This window comes from Panthera onca (genome assembly GCF_046562875.1).
Source record: "Panthera onca isolate mPanOnc1 chromosome E1 unlocalized genomic scaffold, mPanOnc1 haplotype 2 h2.Chr16_ul_5, whole genome shotgun sequence".
Classification (NCBI taxonomy): Eukaryota; Metazoa; Chordata; class Mammalia; order Carnivora; family Felidae; genus Panthera; species Panthera onca.
The window spans coordinates 548,267-563,520 of NW_027675819.1; the positions used below are offsets into that span (position 1 = coordinate 548,267).

Below are 15,254 nucleotides of genomic sequence, written 5' to 3' on the forward strand. Positions count from 1 at the left end.
ATATACAATGAAGTATTACTCGGCAAGCAAAAAGAATGAAATCTTGCCATTTGCAACTATGTGGATGGAACTGGAGGGTATTAAGCTAAGTGAAATTAGTCAGAGAAAGACAAACATCATATGACTTCACTCATATGAGGACTTTAAGAGACAAAACAGATGAACATAAGGGAAGGGAAACAAAAATAATATAAAAACAGGGAGGGGGACAAAACAGAAGAGACTCATAAATATAGAGAGCAAACAGAGGGTTACTGGAGGGGGTGTGGGAGGGGGGATGGGCTAAATGGGTAAGGGGCACTAAGGAATCTACTCCTGAAATCATTGTTGCACTAGATGCTAACTAATTTGCATGTAACTCTTAACAAATAAAAAATAAAATTAAAAACAATAAATTAAAAAAAATAAAAAATAAAAAATTCTTTATGAGATACATGGCTTGCAAATATTTTCTCGCATTCTGTGGGTTGCCTTTCACTTTCTTGATGGTATTCTTAGAAACAAAAGAATTCAATGATGATGAAGACTGTTTTCTCTATCTTTTCTTTTGTTGCTTACGCTTTTGGTATCGTAGCTACAGAATTAATACAGAATGGTTTCTAAGGTAGTCTGGGACAGTTTGGCCATCGACACAAATAAAGATAGCGACAGGGGAGCTTGGCCGGCTCAGTTGGTGGAGCGAGCGACTCTTGGTTTCAGGGTCATGAGTTAGCACCCCACCTTGGGCCTAGAGCGTCTTTGAAAAAAATAAGGATAGGGACAGATTATAATCTAGTGAAAGAGATAGGAATCCCTGAGTCCTTAATAGTAATAAATAGACAAACAGATACATAACGGGGATGGGGTTGGAGCTCTTCCTGACAATAAGATGGTGAGTGATAAACGTGGAGGTGGTCATGAGGTTGGAAAATCATCACTCTGCAGCCATCATAGATTAGTTTGGGCAAGAATCATCAATGGATATTAAATCTAAGGTGGTGGGAAGCTTGGTGAAGAACTGGATGGGGCACCTGGGCTGGCTCAGTCGGTTAAGCATCCAACTTCGGCTCAGGTCATGATCTCGTGGTTCATGGGTTCAGGCCCAGCATCGGGCTCTGTGCTGACAGCTTGGAGCCTGGAGCCTGCTTTGGGTTCTGTGTCTCCCTCTCTCTCTCCCCCTCTGCCGCTCACACTCTGTCTCTCTCTCTCTCTCTCTCAAAAATAAATAAACATTGGAAAAAAAAAACTATCAATGCCATGAAAACACAGAATGGGGCTATTTCTGTCACCGTGTGCATGTGTGTGTGTGTGGTGGGTGTGTGCATGCGTATCTTTCCCCTGAAAGCAGGTGTATGTTCCTGAGAGCAAAGGCCTAGGTTCCTCCACCCACAGGCTGCTGCTTGGGCAAGATGGCTGCCCTAATGGCCTTGTTTCCTCACAGATGTCTTCTAAGCTCACTCCGTACCAGCCCGACTCTTGATTTTGGCTTGGGTCATGATCTCACAGTTCCTGGGATCAAGCTCTGCATCACGCTCTGCACTGACAGCGAGGGGCCTGCTTGGGATTCTCTCTCTCTCCCCGCGCCTCTCTCTCTGCCCTTCCCCCACTCATGCTCGCTTGCTGTCTCTCTCTCTCTCTCTCTCAAAACAAGTAAATAAACTTGAAAAAAAAGTTTATCATGTTCTACCTATTAGATGAGCAAATATCCAAAAGTTTGATAATACCTTCTGCCTACAAGGCCGAGGGGGCACAGGTACATTCCTGACAGAGTGTAAACAGGCGATTATCTATGAAAATTGTAGATTCATTTATCCTTTGCCTCAGCAATTCTGTTTCTGGGACTTTACTGAACAGAGATAGTTGCATAGAATTCAAAGATCACATACACACGGTTATTTACAGAAAGAGTGAACTCCAGTGTCCAGGAAATACAGGGCTGGTCAAATAAACTAAGGTACATTCATACAATGGAAACACATGACATAGGGGGGAAAAAATTAACAAACTGATATGAAGCTCCAAAACAAAAATCCTGATCTCTTCTAAGACAAGGTATCAAACAGTATATTTATAATAGCTTTGTGGGGATGGGGCAGAGATAAGAAATATAAAAGACATTTAAAAGTCTATTACAGATCTATTAACAGATATTAACAGTTATTAACAGATCTATTCATATCTGTTAGATGCATTTAGAAACATCAGAAAAAGACATGTAAAGGGGGTGCCTGGGTGGCTCGGTCAGTTAAATGTCTGACTTCAGCCTAGCTCATGATCTCACGGTTCGTGAGTTCGAGCCCCACGTTGGGCTCTCTGCTGTCAGCACAGAATCTGCTTCAGATCCTCTGTCCCCCTTTCTCACTGCCCCTCCCCTGCTCATTCTCTCTCTCAAAAATAAATAAATAAACTTTAAAGAAAAGAAAAAGAAAGATGTAAGGAATTAATAATTATGGTTACAAAGGTGGAGAAGACGTTTCACTGTAGGTAGACTTTTTTTTCTTACCATAAAAATAAATCTATTAAAAAATGAGTGTTTAAAAAGGGCCTGAACGAAGAAGGCTCTGCTGGGGTGAGCATGGTACAACATAGAGAGATGGTGACTCACTACCTTGTACACCTGAGACTAATGTAACACCGTGTGTCAACAATACTCAAATAGAAAAAAGTTCTTTTAAAGAGACAGCTCTGCCCAGCGTCCCTTCTCTAGTCAAGTTCATTGCTCCCTGTGCTCTTCCTCCACTCACTCGCTTGGCCCCTTTTGTGCACCACCTCCTCCAGGCCTCATTCAGGGTCTGTGTCCTTCAGAGGCCTTCTGGGAGGTCGCAGCGGAGCACCCAGACGCGCTGGGCTTCACTGCGTCTTTTGGAAGTTGTATATCTAACTCCGAACCGTTGGTTTCCGCCCTAGAGGCAATAATATTTTACACGAAGCCTCAGAGAAATTAGGTAACTGGTCGAAGATCAGCCAGGGGCAGAGCTGGAGCCTGATTCAGCTCTGAGCCCTCCCTGAATCCATTCTCCTCGCTGCCCCATGTTGCCTCCAGTTACAAGTCCCGGCAACTCCAGTCCCTGAGGAAGAGCCACGATCCCCTTTTCCTTTATGCCCTTAGAGAGGTCAATGCTCAGTGACAGGCAATCACATGCTATAGGGAGGGAGAGAAAGAGGAAGAGGAGAAGGAAGGAAGGCAGGGGGAGGAGAGGAGTGGGGGAAGGACACTCACTCTTGCAGAGACGGGTCTGAATCATCGGCATTTGCTGTCCCCAGGTCGGAGTCGTAGGACATGGGCTCCTCGGAACGGTCTGGACTCTTGGAGCCATTCTCTTGGAGTAGGCAGCTATCAGAGTTTAGGCTGCAAGACAGCTGGGATGAACCGGCGGTGTCCAGGCTGAGGGAGGAGGCCGTGAGCTTCCGGTTCCGTCGGATCTTATGGCCTGAGTGCTGGACTTCGATGTCCTCCGAGCCTGAGGAATGGGAAATTGAATCCAGAGACTCTTTCCGCTGTAGTTCTGTCCCAGAGGTGGTGAGGGGGTCGAGCTCAGAGAGCGGGCAAAGCCCAGAGAGAGCCAGCGGGGTGAGCGTCCACTCGTTTAAGATGGCGGACTTGTAGGAGGGCTCGAAGGATAAGGACGTCAGTCCCTGCAGGAAGCTGAGGAGGAACTCGCCCTCCTCGGCGTCTCGAAGCAGGGCTGTGGGCTGATAGTACTCGCACAGGCGGGCGGGCTCCTGGAGGAGCAGCTTCAGGTAGCACTCCATCAGGCCGTCATTGAGGGCCAGCCTCAGCCAGGCCCGGCAGCGGCCCACATCCGTGCTGACAAAGATCAGGTGCTCCAATTCCGAGACGATGTGCCTGGGGGTGGAGAGGACAGGCTTGTTTCAAGAAGTGAGTTCAGATCACAGAGGATCATTTTATCCACTGGTGAGCAGGAGCCAGTAATAACGACTGCAAGTATATACAGGCTTGGGAAAATATCTCAGATAGCAGTGTTCTACAGGGAATTGAGAAATATTTAGCTACAACTCCCCACTTTTTCAAGGTTACTGTCATGCAGGATAATTGCCATTTTAGTTTCAACTCCCCAGGCGCCCTTGACATCACCTGCTCATCCGGCATACATGTGATGAGCCCCTAAGTGCCAGGTCTTTGGAGCTGTGAAGATACAGGATACAGACATGGTCCTGCCCTCAGTCCAGGTTACTACCTTTCAAGGGCACACGGAAGTGAACCCTGTTGTCAGTAGAGCTGGGGTGGGGGGAAGGCAATCACTTCCAGGTTGCAGTAAGGACAATGCCTTAGGCAAGGCATTGCGGGATTAGGCATAGGGATTAGGCACAGGCAAGGCATTGAGCTGGGCCTTGAGCGATTTCAAGCCGCAAAGATGGAAGGGGAACCTCAGGCACCAAGGACTGACAGAGAAAAGGCACCAAGGGTAGGGAAGCAGCAGCTGTGTAACAGGAGTGGTGAGCACTCCCGTTACAGCACGGGGAGGAGGAGGAGTGGCTGATTGGGTTGCAAAGTCAGGTGATGCAGGGTCTTGAGCATCCAACCGGTGAGGCAAGGTGGGGCAAGGGTCCCCACACCTGGCTGTGCGTCAGAATCACCTGGGAACCTGGTCAGGATACAGATTCCGGGGCCCCAACGAAGTGAATGGAACTCCAGGCTAGCACTGGGGAGCCTGAGAGTTTTTACACCGGGAAATGACTTGACCGCAGTCGCGCAGACTTCTGGGTGGGCTGCTCGGGATAAGATCATGTACCCAACTCAGTTCCCAAACCCTTGGTCTGATGTAAATGCCCTTCCTCTGACCATCACAGTGCCCTGAGCACGTCTCGCCCATAGGAGTGCGTGCTCCACAGGGCTCAGGGAATGAGCTCGGGTTAGCTTAAGCTCAATAAATGTTGACCAGCTGCCTGACCTAAGGACAGACACAATGAGATAAGGGGGACAATCAGAAAGCCACTGCCACCTAGGAGTGAGGTAAGAACCTGAGATAGGGCGGTGGCAGTCAGCATGAAAAGGAAGATACAGACTGACAAGGCACCTTCAGGCTGAAGGTGGCATTTAATAGCCCTTAGAGGCAACGTGCCAGCAGCTGCTTGCTCCAAAGCCCAGGCAGTTAGGGCCAGGGCCGCAGAGGCAAACGTCCCAGGGTGGATATTCAGATGATCTGGATTCCACGTCTTTAAAAAATGCCATAGCCTGTTAGGATATAATACTTAGCATAGAGATGTTCAAACATTCCAAGGCAGGGTCAGCAAACCTCTTCTGTTAAGGGCCACTTAGTAAAGATTTTAGGCTTTGCAGGCCACACATTCTCTGTTCCAACTACCTAACTTTGCCACGGTGTGGCAAAAAGGCGGCTCCTGCTAAAGGCGACCAGCCAGGGGCCTGAGCAGCCCCAGGCCATTGCCTGTGCGCTGAGGGGCTCTTGAGGCTTGGTCTAACAATAACCCCTATCTCACCCATCTCCATTCTAGAACACAGAGCATCTCTGCTGCTTTCCCATATAGCTGTAGAGGGAGAGCCCAGGGTCACCCACACTGAAGCTCCTCCCCAAAGCAAAGCCTCCCCTGCTGATCTCACTTGTGGGTGACAGCTTTCAGGAGGGGCCAGAAGACAGGCTGAGGCAGAGGCTTCTGGTGGGCGCTCTTCTTCCTTTTCCCTCCGGCCTCGGCTCGGATGTGCTTGGCATGCAGGCCGTGGATAAATACGGCCTCCAGGGCACTGCACATGGTGTTGGCATCTCCGTCTTCGCTAGTGACCACTGTGTCCGAGGACACGTACTGCTTCTGCAACGCCTTCACAGATCCCACTAGCTTCTTCTTGATGACCTAGTCGGTGTCAGACATAACACAGGCCTTTAGAAGATCCTGCGGTGACCCCTGGAAGGTAAGTGCTTATCACCAAATACACGCACACCCACACACGTGCTCACGTCTACCTGTGGGTGTGTATACAGCAAAACTAGCACAAGCTAATCATAGAAAACAAAGATGGGCGCCTGGGTGGCTCAGTCGGTTGAGCGTCCGACTTCGGCTCAGGTCGTGATCTCACGGTTCATGGGTTCGAGCCCCACGTCGGGCTCTGTGCTGCCAGCTCAGAGCCTGGAGCCTGCTTTGGATTCTGTGCCTCCCTCTCTCTCTGCCCCTCCCCCACTTGCACACGCACGCACGCTCTCTCTTTCTCTCAAAAATAAATAAACGTTGGAAAAAATTTTAAAAAAAGAAAGAAAACAGAGACAAAGCATAGAGGAGAAAAGGAAAATTACGTACTTATACCACCCAGAGATAGTTATTTTTTTGCAAAGATATTTGTATATTTTTCTTTTGTTTTGCTTTTTAAACCGAACTTCAGTGATTTGATAGCCATAGAAATCTTGTGTTTAAATACCGGCTCCATCATAGTTACAGGTGTGGGAGCCTGGGTGATCCATCTAGGGCAGGGGTGAAGCTTTCCACCTTGTTTAGGGGTCTACGATTCCATGAAGAGGCAACAAGTGCCACTTTAGAACCATAAAAACACCAAGAAAACAGGAGCATGGTCCACATTAAGAAAGATCGTAGGGGGGCGCCTGGGTGGCGCAGTCGGTTAAGCATCCGACTTCAGCCAGGTCACGATCTCGCGGTCTGTGAGTTCGAGCCCCGCGTCGGGCTCTGGGCTGATGCCTCGGAGCCTGGAGCCTGTTTCCGATTCTGTGTCTCCCTCTCTCTCTGCCCCTCCCCCGTTCATGCTCTGTCTCTCTCTGTCCCAAAAATAAATAAAAAACGTTGAAAAAAAAAAAATTCAAAAAAAAAAAAAAGATCCTAGGGGCACCTGGGCGGCTCAGTCAGTTAAGCATCTGACTCTTGATTTCAGCTCAGGTCATGATCTCACGGTTTTTGAGTTTGAGCTCCGTATCTGGCTCTGTGCTGACAGTGTGGAGCCTGCTTGAGATTCTCTCTCTCTCTCTCTCTCTCTCTCTCTCTCTCTCTCTCTCTCCCTCTCTCTGCCCCTCCTCTGCTCATGCTCACTCTCCCTTTCAAAATAAATAAAATAAACGTTATTTATTTAAAAATATCTTTTTAATGTTTATTTTTGAGAGAGAGAGAGAGAGAGAGAGAGACAAAGTATGAGGAGGGGGGAGGGGCAGAGAGAGAGGAAGACACAGAATCCGAAGCAGGCTCCAGGCTCTGAGCTGTCAGCACAGAGCCTGATGCAGGGCTCAAACCCACGAGCCGTGAGATCATGACCTGAGCTGAAATAGGACGCTTAACTGACTGAGCCACCCAGGCGCCCCTAAAATAAATAAATAAACTTTAAAAAGAAAGAAAGAAAAAAGGAAAGATCCTTGACCTGGCAGTCAGAGGCAGATGTTAGTCTCAGCTCTGTTGGTCAACAGCTGGGTCACTACAGACATTTCACTTAACCTCACTGAGCTTAATTTCCTCATCTGTTAAACGGAACGAATACTTCCTGACCTACAGCACAGGAGTTGGGGGGCGGGGGGATTACTCTGAGGGCAGGACTTGCTTTTTTTTTTCATTCTTGCATCCTCAACACTTGGCTTGGTTCCTGACACATGTAAGTATTCCGTTAAGGTCTGTTACATAAATCAATTATAAAATACATATATGTAAAATCCTTTGGAAAGATAAAGACAGTTCTGTCATAGTATAAGCATGTCAAAATTACCTATGTGTTTTGGAAAAGGATTGGGAGGGAATACAGAAAACCTGGTTTGAACTGTTAGCTGATAGGATTATGGATAAATATTTTACTGTTTTATTTTTATCTTAGCCCAAACAGTTCATGTTAATGTTCTTTGAAAAGTCGAATGTTCTTTTTTTTTTAAAAAAAAAAATTTTTTTTTTTTAATGTTTATGTATTTTTGAGACAGAGAGAGACAGAGCATGAACGGGGGAGGGTCAGAGAGAGAGGGAGACACAGAATCTGAAACAGGCTCCAGGCTCTGAGCGGTCAGCACAGGGCCCGACGCGGGGCTCGAACTCACGGACCGTGAGATCATGACCTGAGCCGAAGTCGGACGCTCCATCAACTGAGCCACCCAGGAGCCCCTGTTTTTTTTTTTTTTTTTTCTTTATAACAGCTTTAATGAGACACAATTTACATTGCCTAAAATTCACTCATTTAAACTATACAGTTCAGTGATTTTTGGTATGTTCACAGAATAGTGAAACTACAGCCACTACCTAATTTTAGGACATTTTCATTGTCTCAAAAAGGAACACTGTGCCCATGAGCAGTCACTCCTCTCTAGTCCCCTCTCCCTCAACCCCTAGCAACTACTAATCTACTTTCTGTCTTTATGGATTTGCCAATTCTGGACATTTTGTGTAAATGAAGTCATACAGTATGCAGTCTTTTGATGTTAGACATCTTTTCATATGACTTATGGGTCATATACTTCTTTTATTGTTTGCTTATTTGACTGGAGAGAGAGAGAGAGAGAGAGAGAGAGAGAGAGAGGCAAAGAGAGAGGAGGACAGAGGATTCAAAGTGGGCTAGGGAGTGACAGCAGCAAACTCCCAAATCGTGAGATCATGACCTGAGCCAAATGGACGCTCAACCGTCTGAGGCACCCAGGCCACCCTAATGCCCTCTTTTCTTTTTTTTAATGTTTATTTATTTTTGAGAGACAGAGAGAGACAGCATGGGAGGGAGAGGGCAGAGAGAGAGAGGGAGACCCAGAATATGAAGCAGCCTCCAGGCACTGAGCTGGCAGCACAGAGCCCGATGCGGGCCTCCAGCCCATGAGCCGTGAGATCATGACCTGAGCCGAAGTCGGATGCTCAACCGACTGAGCCACCCAGCTGCCCCTTCTTTTAATGTTTACTTATTTTTGAGAGAGAGAGAGAGAGAGAGAGAGAGAGAGGGAGAGAGAGGGAGAGAGAGAGAGAGAATGTGCATACATGTATGTGCCTGTGGGGGAGGGGGCAGAGACAGAGCGGACCGAGGATCCAAAGCAGGCTCTGCTCTGACAGCAGAGAGCCCAATGCAGGGCTTGACCTCACAAACTGCAAGACCATGAGCCGCTTACGATCATGACGCTTAACCGTGTGAGCCACCCAGGCGCCCCATATGTATGACTTCCTTTGAGAAATCCTTGGTCTTCAGGCAGCCCCTATTAAAATCCGTTGTTTTTTATCAATTCCCATTCTATCACCAATAAGATGTTCTAGAAAGGGCAGGGTCTCCTCAGAGCCTGCTTCTGCTATAACTCTTTCTCAGCCCGAAGCCTCGCTTTCCAGACAGTACTCATTCATTTCAAAGTGAGGAAGACCAATGACATGGCTGTCCCGTGCCCCCTTCCCCACCCTTGAGCCTCTCCGACTGCCTACCGGGATGGCAGCCCGGGGGTCCAGTCCATTCTCCACCACCGAGAGCATTTCCGCTCACACTGCAGCTCCCTCGGAGAATCACATGACACCTGCAGAGACAGACGGCGCGGCCAGATGAGCAGGTTCCAGCTCACCACCCCCAGCCAATTCTCCCCCTCCCCCCAGCAGGCAGCGGGTCAGCCCATCTTCCTCAAACTGCAATGCAAAGGCCTCTGAATTCAAAAGTAAAAGCCAAGAGTGGATTTTAAGGAAGGAAACAAGGGAAGAGAAGAAATCTGAGGGCTCGAATCTCAGGAGGTGGGGAATCCTATGTGCCGTGGGTGGGTCCACCCTAATCAGGGCATGGAGAGGCCTCTGTATGCCACACCAAACGCTGGCACAAAAAAGCAGGGAATGAGGGGCCGATTTGGATACAGAACTAAGGGTGCGAGGGGGATGCTGCCGCTGGAGGTGCCAAGAGCCCACGTGGACCAGGAAGCAGGGGCTCACAATTCACATTCGGAGCCTCTGACTCCTGTGCCAGCCCGATGTCTGCCAGCTCGGCAGGGACAAGCACAACTGAAGGAAGTTTCCAAAGGGAGGGCCTCTTGCTACATAGCTGCTTCCCCTCCAGGCACGAGGGTCCAGCTGGAGCAGCACAGGGACACGCCTAAAGGGAAACAACACGGGTTCGAATCTCAATTTGCCACTAACCACTTAGGCATGCTAGGTGGGGCACCACGGCAGACGTCTCAAACGGAGGTTATGAATGTGGAAAACGCCCAGCACAGTGCCTGACGGTACTAAGGATAAATGGTATCTATTACCCCGGTTGGATGTGGCCAAGCCTTATAGGCAAAGGCCACTGTCTGAATGAGTCCGCTCAACTACCTGAAGTCAGTACACAGGTAAATCCCTCAGGGCACTGGCTTCCCCCCCACCCCCCCGGGGGTGGCTTAGGTGGGGGGGGGGGGGGGGGCTCAACCTGAGCCTCGGGGGGTGGCTGTTGGCTCGCCTGGACCGCCCCAGCCACTTGGACGGACCAGGATTGGGCAGGCACATTCCCATCTAAACAGATCTCTAGTGACCACGCTGCCGAGCATGGAGGGACACCAAAAAATAGGTCATCGCTGTCTCTGTTCTCAAAAACCTATGGCCCAAAGAAGTTATCAAATGGAGGCATGATGAATGGATTTTGTACTGTTTACACACATTGCTTCATTCATTCCTTGTAACCACCCTAGGCGAGCTCTTTTATTATCCAGATAAATCAAAGCTGACCCAGGTCAGGGAACTTCCCAAGATCCCAGGGCTGATCAGTGGCGGGCTCTACCACCTTCGGCCAGGATGACATCCACCCTTCTGGAAGAGGCGGGTGTGAGCTAGGGCTAAGGGGTGGCTGGGGAGGGGGCAGGGAAGTCTTGGGAGGAGGGCTCTCCAGCTGGGGGCCCAGGTGGCGGGATGCAAGGGAGCATCAGGGTTGAGTCTGGCAGGAAAGGTTTACAGGCGAACAGTGAGGCATGGAGAACGGCAGGGTGGCCCTAAATGATGAAAGACGCTCTGATTCAAGCCCTGGCCTCTGGATCCGGCAGAGGGTGAACAGGACCCAGCGCCGACCTTCCTAAGTAAGGACATGCAAAGGCAGATAGGTGTGTGGAGGACGGCCCCCACGAAACCAGCTCTGGTCAGCGCACAACAGACTGACAGGAGGAACACTAGCCCCTGGCCACAGCCCATCAGACTGTCTCTCCCTCCACCACTTTCCCAGCTCCTACCCACTGGGAATCCTCAGGACCCTTCGCTGGAGACCAGCTCCATGCTCTGGCCACCAGGGCACCGGGAGAAGGGGACATACTATAGAGTCGGTCCTGAAACCGTGCCTGATCCTAGAGGCTGGGTTTCTTCAAGGCTACCCTACGCAGCCCTGCAGGCCACGTTCAGGCTCGCTGGCTTTGAGACCCTGGCATCCAATCCCCTCTGGCAATTCCGGGGGCCTGCCCTTCTAGACAGAGCCTCAAGCCCTAAAACTGCCCTTCCCTCAGCCGGCCTCAAGGCTTGGGCCTCAGCAATCTGAAGAGGAAGACCATTGAGGCCTCATCAACTAATTCACTGAATATAATATTCACTGGAGGGAGGGAGGCTTATCATTAAGTGGGTGCTCTGGCCAAGTCAGGGTCTGCTGAAAAAACAAAGTAAACTGACACTGAGGTCAGAGCAGGGCCAGACAAGAGACAACTGTGACCTAAAACAGTGTCGGGAACGTCACAAAAGGACAACAGTGCAGAGAAACCTAGAAGAATTGCCACTTGACAATTCACAAAACAGAACTGAGACGTGGGGGTCAGGCCAAAGTTCCGGGCACATCTTTCCTTGCAGGAAGCCAAAGCTCCCTACCTACATAGGCCTGTCGGTTCTAGAACGCCTCAGGAAGGCAGGAAATGGCTCAGAGGCAGGACCACGACCATCTACGATGTGAGATCTCTGGGCTCTGGGTCTCCTGACTGCTAGGTCAGCACTCCAGCAGGCTCCTTGGGTGAGCCAGACCCCCATCTACCATGCTATGGGACTGGTTTCACTTTCTATCTTCAGAGCTGTCTTCACTGACACCAAGAAGCAAACGAAAGAGGGGTGGGTCTTCAGGAGACCCAGAAGAAAGAGAGCAAGTAGAGAGTTCAAACATCCCTGATACAGTGGAGCAGAAAAGGTGAGTGCCGTGTGCCTTTAGGAAACTCTTAAGTCACCCTTCGTCTACCTCTGCCCCTCTGTATTGGTTCACTCTGGCACAGGATCTCATTCTCTATCCTCATTTAATTCTTAAAACAATCCTGTGAGAGAAGGATGAGTATCCCTCATTCACAGAAGAGAAAACTGAGGCTCAGTAGAAACATGCCTCAGGTGAGGGACAGAATTTTCTCATTCCAAGCTCTGTGCCTTTCGTCAGTTCATACTGTCCCAGGTCCTTGGTTCAAAGAGTTTCAGGCAAACTTATTATTCACAGACTCTTCAGAAGCTCCACCTTATCAAAGAAGGCCTAACACTGACAAGAAACAATCTTGCCCATCAGATCTGTGGCCCCAACTAGCTGACCACAGGTCCTTTCCATGGCAGCCAGGTTTCCGAGCTGTCCCTCCTCAAATGTTCCAACACACAGGAAGGAATCGTTGGGGTTGATTCTCTTCGTGATACTGCCTGGCCTTCTATAAACATCCAATTTCACTTCCTCCAGAGACTAAGGAAGAACGAAAAGAGGAGAAGGACTCAGATGAGACTTACATTAGAAGAAGAAATGGATAACCTGGCTTCACCACTTTCGAAACACTCCGTTCATCAGTAAACAGCAACCTCTTCTTCTTAGAGACTTCCCCGCCATCCGCGACAGCCTCGTCTCTACGGCCTGACTCCGATCCTGCACCTGGCTATGCAGGACAACAGGCCGGTGTTTAAGCCCTCCAGCTGCTGTACCAGGTGATGAGTCAGGGTTTTCAGCTGGAAACAAATGACAAAGTTATCTTCTGATTCAGAAAGACAGCTGATACTTCAGACATGTGAGTGCTGAGTAAACAGCACCTCCTTCTACCTGAAGAAAGTTGGATTTCTAGACAAGAGCCCTGTGGGGGGTGGGATGGGTGTGGGGGGGGGGGAGTGGGTAGGGCGACAAAGCAACTGAATATCAGCTGGAGGGCAAGCAACTTCTAGCTCGTGATTCCCAGTCCAAAGGCTAGTGGGTGAGGCCAGAAATGTGAGGTCTAGGAACACTGGGTATCTTTCTTTCCTCCCTCCCTCCTTCCATCCAACAACACCCATCTCTCCCATATTCTTGTCCCAGATCCCTTAAGATTCTGGCAAGGACCAAACTCTGAGTGAATGAAAGCAGGACCTTTGCCTGACTCATTCACCATTGTCTTTCTAATGCTTCAAACAGTGCACGGCACACAGTGGTGCTCACAAAATACTTGCTGAATGAACAGATGAGTAAAATAAAAAGGCTCAGACCGTTTCAGACTGTAAGAAGTTGAGGTATACAACTTCTCAGTGGTGGGGTCACTGCAGAACTCCTTCCATTACACCAAGCTGCCAACAGGCTGAAACCCTTCAGAGATCACACCTTAACGGAAGGGGATATTGAAGGTAAAAGGACATCCGATTCTCAAAGGCGTGAGACTATAAATGCAAGCAAAGACAAGGGGTCTTCTTTGGGGTCCTTTACAATGGCTGTCAAGTGGCCAATCCTTTGGAGTTTGGTCACCAGAACTTAGAGGGGATGTGCACCCCCAAATCCCAGGAGATTATAAATGTTAACCATGGAGCCTGGGTGCCTCAAGAATGTCTAGCTACTCTGAGATAACTTGACTCTCTGTGTTCATGGGTAATCAAAATGGTCAAAACTCAATGATCCAGCACCTGCAAAAAGAGGAAGCAATTCAACAGCCTCCACGGAGGCCTCGGCGTCCCCAGGATCCACTCATCTCTACTCTTCACAACATGTAACGTCACCTCTGGCACATTCGGTAGCGGGACTAATCTACAACCAGTTCTGGCCAGGAGGAGCACTGGGTGAGGGTCCTTTCTGAGCGGCAGGGCAATGCACATGGACATGATTCTGTGACCACAGCCAACCCCACACAGTGGAACCGCTTGAGTTTCTCCAGATCGTCACCCAAAAGGAAGTGATAAGCTTCCACTGCCCCAGCTGAATGAGTAGCTCCCTCACCTTCCAGGTATTTGGATGATACCTATCATTCCAGCAGCCAACGCGAGTAATGTAATATGGATGCCAGGAATACAATCCTTAAGGACAGGTACAGGGGGCCTGACATCCAGGAAAAGCACTTGACCCACGGGAGAAGGATCTCTACTCCTCCACACTTACTTACCATCTGAGGCCCTGCCTCAATTGAGGTGTTCGGCAAGTGCCTGGCTCTGAGAAAGCAGGTGGGGTTGGCAGGGGACTGCACTAGGTTCTCAGATCAAATGGGGACCACATCAAGGGAAGAGTGGGCACAGAGCTGGGATGAAGAGTTGAAATGGGGATAGGAAGACGTCAATCTAACAAGATTGGGTAGGGGTGGTGGGAACTAGGGCAGCAAGAGTTGGGGGGTGGTTTAGCAAAGACTCAGGAATGAAGTGTCCTCAGGCTGGCTGGGGATGGAAAGAAAGTATGCGGTGGGCTTGGAAGTTAGGGGTTGAGTGGGTGAGGGCAAGAAGATACATACAAGACTTGAGATAGGGCTGAGATCAGAGTTATCAAGAAGAGGGGGGTAAGCGCAATAGGGCATCTACTGTAGTGGTAGGTATTAAATGAGTGGGGGGAGGTGGGTGTTTTGGCTGAGCAGACCTTGGGGGGCTGAGCAGGGGGGCTGGGATAAGAAAGCTGAGCCTGAAAAGGGGTAAGCCAGAAAGACGGGGAGGGGGAGGGGGGGCTCGAGGAGGTTTGCGTGGAGCACTGGGATTGCCAAAGGGGTTGAGGGGTGAGAAGGAGATGCGTTAGAGGGAGGCGGAGGGAAGTGGCTGTCCTAGGGGTTGGAAGTGGGCTACCGTGGGGTCGAGTGTGGCTGCACTTACGCAAGACCAGTGGTGAAGGGGTGAGGGTAAGGGCTGGGCTCGGGTCACGGGTGGAGAAGAGGAAGGGGACGGGTCAGCACTGGCTGTTTGGGCTGAAGGCTCGGGTCCGAGTGGGGTAGGGTGCGGGGCTCAGGCCGGGCAGGGAAAAGGCTCTGAAGCAGGACAGTTTCAAAGCAACCAAGGGTTTGCGATCACGGACAGGGCTGGTGACCCATCGCCCGTTCTCGTCTCGGCCCCGCCGTCCCCTTCTCACCCTCCTCGCCCTCTGACCCCTAACTCACCAGAGGGAGCGGGGAGGGGGCGCGGGGCACTCCTGGCCACTGCAGCCCCTAAGCCTCCGACCAGGCGCTGCGGCCTCCGGGCCAGGGACAACAGGAAACGGCGCTCGCGGCGCCTGA

General features: G+C 50.0%; 1 protein-coding gene across 4 annotated transcripts in view; it reads right to left on the bottom strand.

Annotated features, from left to right (window-relative positions):
• Positions 1-15,253, bottom strand: part of LOC145715157 (pleckstrin homology domain-containing family M member 1-like) — a 20,466-nt gene extending 5,213 nt beyond the window's left edge. For 2 of the 4 annotated variants that reach the window (XM_081794817.1, XM_081794820.1), the window contains exons 1-4: positions 12,568-12,656; positions 9,316-9,404; positions 5,561-5,808; positions 3,200-3,826 (exon numbers count right to left, since the gene is read on the bottom strand). In XM_081794817.1, coding sequence (XP_081650943.1) covers positions 3,200-3,826; positions 5,561-5,808; positions 9,316-9,363 — 923 coding nt within the window. In that variant the 5' untranslated portion in view covers positions 9,364-9,404; positions 12,568-12,656. Of the gene's footprint in view, positions 1-3,199; positions 3,827-5,560; positions 5,809-9,315; positions 9,405-9,804; positions 10,244-12,567; positions 12,657-15,137 lie in introns of those variants that run through there. The other 2 variants (XM_081794818.1, XM_081794819.1) reach the window with 2 other exon arrangements.
• Position 15,254: the final 1 nt, after the last annotated feature.